General features: G+C 33.0%; 1 protein-coding gene across 2 annotated transcripts in view; it reads left to right on the top strand.

Annotated features, from left to right (window-relative positions):
* The first annotated feature begins 6,184 nt into the window (after window positions 1–6,184).
* The window catches only part of LOC123268950 (retinal homeobox protein Rx1-like), a 69,630-nt gene continuing 66,554 nt past the window's right edge, over window positions 6,185–9,260 (top strand). The window contains exon 1 of one of the 2 annotated variants that reach the window (XM_044734414.1): window positions 6,185–6,913. In XM_044734414.1, the coding sequence (XP_044590349.1) occupies window positions 6,730–6,913 (184 nt within the window). In that variant the 5' untranslated portion in view covers window positions 6,185–6,729. The remainder of the gene's footprint in view (window positions 6,914–9,260) is intronic. The other variant, XM_044734413.1, reaches the window with a different exon arrangement.

Below are 9,260 nucleotides of genomic sequence, written 5' to 3'. Positions count from 1 at the left end.
TATAATATGAGTATAGATAAGAGCGCCATTTCGTGCGCAATCATTTCATAAATTCACTTGTAAAATTCTGTGGCACTTTCTACATCACTAAGCCGAATATAGCATGATCTATTAATACAAAATTTTTATCACTCGTTTTTCGTGTAGATGGTTTTTTCCATTCAATTTTGGTTATGAACTGGCATTAGAACTCATGTTTTCTCTCTGAGCTTGTAACCACTAAAATCCGACGATACACAGAAAAAAAATTGAAGAACAAATCAAGTAAGTAATTTTGATAAAGTTTATCTTCGTGATTCGAATAAAAAAATTCTTAACCCATACAAAGTTACCGTTGATGGCGACAAAGCCATACATCGGCCGATGTTAGGCGACGAACGGTCGGCCAAGCGTTAGCAATTTTTAATGGCCCATATCTGGCAAACTGTCATTAGCCATTCAATCGTAAATAAAAATAGCATGTGATCAACAGCCGTTCATCGGCCGATAATCAAATCCATACGTCCTTGCGCATGCGCCAAAAATCTGTTTCTCAGTTCTCAGAGCACATTTATTTCATTTACATGTCTTATGTTGTAGGTTATATTGACCAATTAATTTTGTTTTCACAATGTCACAAGCATATCAGCGATTAAAAAAATTTAGAGAATTAAAAAAAAATGTAAATAACGATGAACAATGCGATGCAAATATTTCTTTACATAACTCAAGTAACCTAAGTGTCAATAATAGTGTAAATGATAACAGTGTAAATAGTGATGACATTTGCATTCATTCTGATATTAGCTGTGACAATGATATTGATGATGATGAGAATGATACAAGTAATAAATTAAGCGACAAAAATAATGAAAGTGATGACATTGAAGATAAAACTGGTTCAAATAAAAGTTTTCAAGAAAAACTTCGACAGCTGGGCCTTAAAAAATTTAAATAGTCTTCAATTAAATGTAATTGCTGAACTTTTATTACTACTAAGAGAAGAAGGACATCCTGAGTTACCAAAAACGACACAAGCTTTGTTAAAGACCAAATCCGCGTGCACCAAGTTTTTCTTAGTCAACGTATGTGTGTGAGTCGCTGTATTAGACCGATAGTCGGGTACTATGTCTAGCTACAGAAAACAATAAAGCAGCGCCACGCGTATCATATATGTGTAAGTGTGTGTGTGTGTGTGTGTGTGTGTGTGTGTGTGTGTGTGTGTGTGTGTGTGTGTGTGTGTGTGTGTGTGTGTGTGTGTGTGTATTTCTTATTTCAGTTTATTTGTGACATCGTGCCTGACCGGTTCGTACGTATTTAAATTCGTTTGTTTAAATATTTACTATTATAATAAATGTAATAAATAATTTTTATTATAATAATTATTATCTTTATTATATCCATTATTATTAAGTGTGAAAGTAAAATTTGGTTTATTGAATGAACTAATAAAGTAAAAAAAGTAAGTAAATTAAAAAAAATAATTTTAATACTGATAGTGATATTAAAAATAACAGGTACCTAACAATTGCAAATATTTTACAAAATAAAACATACAATCATTTAAAAAATGTACAAAGACAAAAGGTTTATAAAATTGATTCAAGCTTTTGTTCTAGTGAAAATGATTTAAATATTGGGAGAAAATTATTATTAACTATTATAATTATTTCCAGCTTGCATTTTTCCGGATCAAAATTTTTGGCGAAAAAACAGCGAAAGGATGTATTTGTAAAATGGCATCTACACTGATGATCAAAAATGTTGAAAAAAATTACTCTGGTACTGGGAAAAGAATAAAAGGCGTGGGAAAACTTAATTTTAGCGCAACAGAAACATTTAAGTGTATGGAAGGTATGAAAATGATTTTTATATAATTGTGTATTTTAATGTATCTAATTATTTATTCATTTTTTTATTGCAGATGTAGTAAAAGAGAAACTTGGTGACTGTGAAGATTGCAAAAATTTTGCCGGAAAAGTTGGCCGGTGGTTGTCAGGGCAAGGAGATCGAGAACAGGGTCGAAAACAAAGATCCTTATCTTTATAATCTATTTAATATTACAATAACATTATTATTAAAATAATTAATATTAATATAATTATATTAATATAATTATATCAATATAATTATATTAATATAATTATAATTATTAATTATAATCAATATAAAATTAATATTAAAATTATTAATACATAATAATCCTTATAAAAATAATGAAGCAATAATAATAATAATTTCAAAGTGAAATATAAAGTGTAAGTGATTAATTATAATAATAACTGTTATTAATCAGCGATTGAAGGACAAACGATTAAAATCATAATTGGCGCAGAACAGCTTGAAATTAGTAGACCGATAGTAGAAAAAATATTTGGCGCATTACTGTTTGCCGTTAATGGGCCGATAGTTCAAATGATGTCTGCCCCATTGCTGGTTGCCATCAATAGGCCGATAATTCAAATTATGTCTGGCCCATTGCTGGTCGCCATAAATGGCCCAATAGTTTAATGCCATTAATGGGCCGTGGTTATCATGCCAACTGTAAGCCGTTTATTGGCCATTGAAAATTGCCATTACTGTGCCATTAATCGACATTCTTGGCCCAGCAATGGCCCAGTCTAGGGCCGATTTCCAAACTTTGTATGGGAGATGCGTTTATGAGCTTGAAGAGCTCAAACCTTCAGAATAGATGATTTTTCAAGCGATTTGAACTCGTATATAGCAGAAAGTTCCAGAGATGGCCTGCAAAAAGTCAACCGTTTTCCAGATTTTTTTATTAGTGCACCAAAATTTTCATACCTCATCGAGTCTAAAAATTCATTAACGGTGTTACAATTACCCGACCAGAAATTTAAGTTCGGCGGTGGTTCGTTTCGAATTAGGCATGCTGAATTCCAAGTTCGCGCCGAACCAGGAAGCCAAAGTTGGCCCACGTCCCGGAAGTAACGCAGTCGCGAGTTTGGGCCTAACTTGGCTTCCGACTTAGGCGGTGGTTTGGAAACCACACTTGCTGGTGACTATCCAAGCCTCATTCGGTCCGAATTTGGCTACCTAACTAGGCAGCAATTCAGAAACTAAATTCGCACGGAAGAATCCAAATTGAATCCTTTTTTTGTTTTTAGCTATTTTTATTATAAAGCAAAAATTAATAATAATGAATGCTTATTTTTTTTAATTTACTTTTTAAATTTTAAATATAAATATCGACTTTAGGACAAAATTTTTTAAATATTAAGTAAACAAAAAAAAATTTTTTTTTTTTTATTTAGTATTATTTTTTTTATATTTTCGGTCATTTTTTTCGCTTTTTAGGGTTTTTCTTACTATGAAAAAGTTTTTTTTGATTGGTCGATTTTATGGGTCAAGGGGGGAGGAGATGATGGAGTTAGATACATTAGTCACATACAACACTTAAATTTACCTCACACTCGCCTTAAGAATAATTATAATTAATAATTATTAATTATTAAAAATTTTACATGTCGAACGCGAGACTCGAACACTGTACCCGACGCACGAGAGCCCTATACCATACCGCGACGCTACGCCGATGATGAGCGACCTCTTGCCTCAAGATACTTATAAGCCCGACACTTCGGCAAACATTCGGTTACCGTTGCAACGGTCGAGTTAGGAATTCCGATATTATACCTAAGTGAGGACTTGCCACAGACTTACCTAGTCAAGTTTCATTTTGATAGACTAAGCTTCAGAATACAGGTTGCTGTTATTTCATAACAGTTTGGCAATCCATGACATACCGAACTTAGGCATTTTCACTGTTTTGCCTAAAGAAGCTCGATCGTGGTATGCCAAGTTTCGGTAAACCTTTGGTTACCGTTATTTCATAACAGTTTGGCAACCCATGAAATGCCGAACTCAGGCATTGCCATAGGTTTTCCGAAGTGAGTCCGAACTTGGTGAACCAAACTTTGGTAAGCCTTTGGTTACTGTTATTTCATAACAGTTTGGCAATCCATGATATACCGAACTTAGGCATTTCCACAGGTTTGCCTAAGTAAGCCCGAGCTTGGTGAACTAAACTTTGGTAAGCCTTTGGTTACCGTTATTTCGTACTAATTAGGCAATCTATGATATCCCGAACTTAGGTATTGCCACAGGTTTGCCTAAATGAGCCCGAGCTTGGTGAACCAAACTTCGGTAAACCTTTAGTTACCGTTATTTCGTACTAATTAGGCAATCCATTATATACCGAACTTAGGCAGTGCCAAACTATTACGAGATTACATCGAATGTGGAATCCTTTTGGCATACCAATGTTCGGCTTGCCTAATTTAAAATAAATAAGATCCGAATTGGGCTAGCCTAAATTCGGAAAGCCAACTTCGCCCCGAACTGATTTTTCGGCATACCTCACTAAAATTCTAGTCGGGTAGTTACTGTTCGGTAAGCTTTTGGTTACCGTTATCTCGTATCAATTTGGCAATTCATGGCGTACCGAACTTAGGCATTGCCACAGGTTTGCCTAAATGGGCCCGAGCTTGGTGAATCGAACTTTGATAAGCCTCTTTGGTTGCCGTTATTTTATAACAGTTTGGCAATCCATAACATACCGAACTTAGGCATTTCCACAGTTTTGCCTACAGAAGCTCGATTGTGGTATGCCAAGTTTCGGTAAACCTTTGGTTACCGTTATTTCATAAAAGTTTGGCAATCCATGAAATACCGAACTTAGGCATTGCCATAGATTTTCCGAAGTGAGCCCGAACTTGGTGAACCAAACTTCGGTAAGCCTTTGGTTACTGTTATTTCATAACAGTTTGGCAATCCATGTTATACCGAACTTAGGTATTGCCACAGGTTTGCCTAAGTAAGCCCGAGCTTGGTGAACCAAACTTCGGTGAGCCTTTGGTTACCATTATTTCGTACTAATTAGGCAATCCATGACATGCCGAACTTAGGTATTGCCACAGGTTTGCCTAAATGAGCCCGAGCTTGGTGAACCAAACTTCGGTAAACCTTTGGTTACCGTTAACTCGTACTAATTAGGCAATCCATGATATGCCGAACTTAGGCAATGCCAAACTATTACGAGATTACATCGAATGTGGAATTCTTTTGGCATACCAATGTTCGGCTTGCCTATTTTAAAACAAATAAGATCCGAATTGGGCTAGCCTAGGTTCGGAAAGCCAACTTCGCCCCGAACTGATTTTTCGGCATGCCTCACTAAAATTCTAGTCGGGATACTGATCTCTAGCACTTCAGAAATTTTAATTTTTATACAAGAAAAAAAATTTTACATAGCTTGAAACTCAATAAAGACAACATAAAATTTATTTTTTCAAAGCTTAGAAAGCTTCAAAATCAAAAAATAAAGCCAAATCTTTTAAATCTAAAAATTTAAATTAAATTTAATATTTCTTTTATGCATAACAATTCATATACCAAAATTATTATAAATTTAAATGATTTATCGTTGGAATCACCGTGTAATTTTTAATGAACAACCCTCATTGAATTGAGGGTAATATAGGATCAGAATAAAAACAGTATATAGAGGATAATTGGAAGAAGTAAAAATGTAACCGAAAGCATAGAGCATAGTATAATAAAAAGCCTGAAAACATTTTAGTGTTTATTGTTGAGGAAACAACGGGAGTATAACAGTGTACAAGCGGTAAGCTTCACCTCATTTCTGGCAATTACAGGGGATGCCAGAATCCGCCACAAGAATCGTCAACTCACACCGGGAAAGTTTTAGCCGCAGGGTTGCGTGCATCTTCCTCCTTTACTATACTCTATTTCCTTGTTTATCTCAATAAACTCGGTATTCTACTCGCTTTATTCCACTTGGCACACACTAATGTGGTATCACAGAAGCCCAAACACCCGGATAACTTTGACTCCATCGCGCTCATTCGCACGTACTTGCCCATGTAATCGCACCCTCTCGCACCACAAAATTAACCCCTCCCTTGAGTACAAAGAGCTGCGGGACTCTTGGATCAATTGGTGCAAGCGAGATATCTAAACTTCGGGGTAGTTAACAAAGACAGTGATAACAGACACTCCCTTAAAGAGGGTGAAATTGAGCACCACTGACTCGCCATGTTAGCCGCGAAATTATCCCATTGGCTGGCTGTTAACTCACGAGCACCACTATTGGATAAGCTTGGATACGCCTACTAACGTACAATTCCAGTTCTGCCTTTCTGGTTTTCCCTCTCTTTTTTAATTCACACGGCTCGTACGGGTTTGCTCTTGGCATACTCTTAGTTTCCCCCTCGAAACCTCAGTTATCAGCCGGCTAGTAGTGCACACTCGCTACACAACATACGGATCACTACGATTACCATTCAATAACTTTTAATCCCCAAATCATATTTATCTGCTCGTAAATTAAATACAAATATTTTATTGATGGATTATTTAAAAAATAGTTATCACTTTTTACATTCCAAAAAAATCGAAATCAACAATGTTATGTCTGAAAAAAAAGTGCAAGTTTGTTTCTTGATTTGATATTAACAGTGTGAATAAATTGTTAAAAGTTGCAAGACATTTTATTACTCTATAAATAAGTGACAGATACTTTCATGTGATGTGTGTCATTTCATGCTTGTTTTGTAACAATGTGCATTTTAGTTAAAGTTTTTATTTAATTCATCGAAATTTATTGAAAACAATTTATAAAAAAATATAATATTTTGTGATTTTATGTACTACTAAGTGTAAAATTTAGTTTGATTATAAAGAATAATACATTGTTTTTTGATTGATGCGATGGAGTCGCAACCGCTGATCGAGACTTCGTCGCAAAATAGTCAAAATATGGTTATACCAAAGCCAGCAACAAGCATTCCTAGGCATAGTATCGATTATATATTAAAACGTGCCGGACAAAAACGGACTCATCAAGAGAGTGAAGAGATTTCATTGACATCGAGGGATACACAAGAAAGCACTGGTACTCGATTATAATGATTTATTTTGGTTATGATTTCGAAAAAAAAAAAATCTCTTTTAATATTTAAAGTCAAATAAGTTCTGTTGAATTAATTTGAAGTTTTGATGAATACAATTTTAATAATTTATGAATAATTAATTAATCGTATTACTATAAATTAATTAATTCGTGATAATTGCATGAGGAAATTAATTTTGAGGGGTTATATAATTTTAGTATTAAGGAACAAAAGGTATATGAAAGAAGTTTTACGAATAATAAGGATATATAATTACGAAGCGCTTGGTTAAGCTAGTGCATGACATTACATACACACGAATACTTGATCATATACATATGTTATGTGGGGAGTAAATAAACGTCCGACGGTGACTAAAATGTTCGTCTGCAATATCTAACCCTCTCCTACCCAACACGCGTACGCTTTCAACCTACAGTATCCCTGAAAGGGGCGCACGACGCAATTAATCACGACGATAATCAGAATTAGGAGTCCAACCGCGAGGCTAGATTGCTCTATGCGGTAAATCGAGACTGAAACAATCGGACAACCACTTGTAAATGATTCATTTTCAATTAAGGTTGAAAATTTTTATGGTTATTAAAATTAACAGCCGTCTACATACGGAAATTTTTAAAAACTATGAATGTAATTTTATAAAAACATTTTTTTAATTCTTATTAATCTTTCAAATAAAATAAAAAAATTGTCCGGTGTCTGATGGTCTGATTTTCAAATTTATTTTAATTATTTATAAATATTTCTTTTTCATTTTTACGTAATAATTATTTTTAACTGAAAGTAATATATTAAATTGAAAGTAAATTATTCAGTGGAAAAAAATGTAAAATAGTAGGATACATAAACACACATTGTGTATATAATATATATGTATGTACAGAAACACGATGTAGACTCTTACACACGGCTAATGTCAACTTATAATTGGAAAATCGTTACTATCGTATAATTGTGATCTCTAATGTAATGCCCGCGTCAGTTACCACACGACTAATTTGTTGTCAGTATACAATATACTTGCGGGTAAAACGATACCTTCAACAAACGAATCGTCGGTACGTGCAAGACCATAAAAATAATTACCGTCATTTTATCATTACTACACTCATTTTAAACCAATTATAATGATAATATTCATATATATACAACGTTATTTATTTATTTATTTTTTTTTTTTTTTTTTTTATTTAATTATCATACTCAATTTTCACTAATTGAAAAACTAGTATTTGATAAATAAAATATTTATTTATTCAAGCATTAAAATAAAAAGTAATTTGATGGATTTTATATTTAAGTAATTTAAATTATATGGAAATTTATTCTTGTCTTGAAATTTTTATTTTTTATTCGCTGATAATTGAATCACTTAAATAAATAAAATAGCGCACGTAAAAGCAATTATTAATGCATATTATAGTCATCATTCTAATAGCCCAAGTCGTCACGTTATGTTACAATCAATATACACACACACAAACACATTATATATTGTACTGTTGAAGAATTGCAATAATAATATAAAGAATAATTGACTCATCATTGATTATTATTGACGATAATTATCAATTAAAACCCGGTGAATTTCGAATGACAAATTTTTGCAGTTGTAATTTTATTAGTTTAATAAATCAAAGGATCATAGTAATAAAATAAATTTCAGTTATCCCTTGATTGTTAATGAAAACATTAAAATTTTATTAGACTCTGAAAAACGCAATAAGTCTATTAATTTATTGCATTATAATTAAATATTATTCCTTCCACTTAAATTCAAATTATCAATGAATATAATCTCCGCAAGCGGGGTATTTTAATATAAAATTATAATGAAGTAAAATGAAATAATGAAATAAAAAATTTAAACATTAATAAGCTAATAAACGAGTACACGAGTTAAAGAATAAAATTATGGTAAAAAATAAGTTGGAATAGCCAGGAATCGAATCTTGTTTCACTAATCGAATTATCATTAATTATGATACCGCGCACGAGAATAAAAAAGAAGTTAAAGGCCTGTATACTCGCTAATAAGGATAAAAAAGAGAGAATAAAAACTAAAAAAAAAAAAGAATGAAGAGACAAGACCGCACTTTAAGAGCTGAATTGACGTGTCTACTAATGGATCGCGTTTCTCCCTATATCTCCCTTATGTGTCTTCTCTCTCTGGATCATCATCTTCACTCAGCTGTCCTTGTTTTCTTGACCTGTATAATCTTAAAACCACGCACCGTCACTTAGCTCGATAAGTCTTTTGGGATAGTAGAGAATTATTGGTAGCAAGAAGCATTCGAGGAATTTAACTAAAAAGTATACATATAGATA

Source organism: Cotesia glomerata, linkage group LG7 (assembly GCF_020080835.1).
Source record: "Cotesia glomerata isolate CgM1 linkage group LG7, MPM_Cglom_v2.3, whole genome shotgun sequence".
NCBI classification, from domain to species: domain Eukaryota; kingdom Metazoa; phylum Arthropoda; class Insecta; order Hymenoptera; family Braconidae; genus Cotesia; species Cotesia glomerata.
Note: the sequence above shows the minus strand (reverse complement) of the source record. Positions and strands in the feature narration are given on the sequence as shown.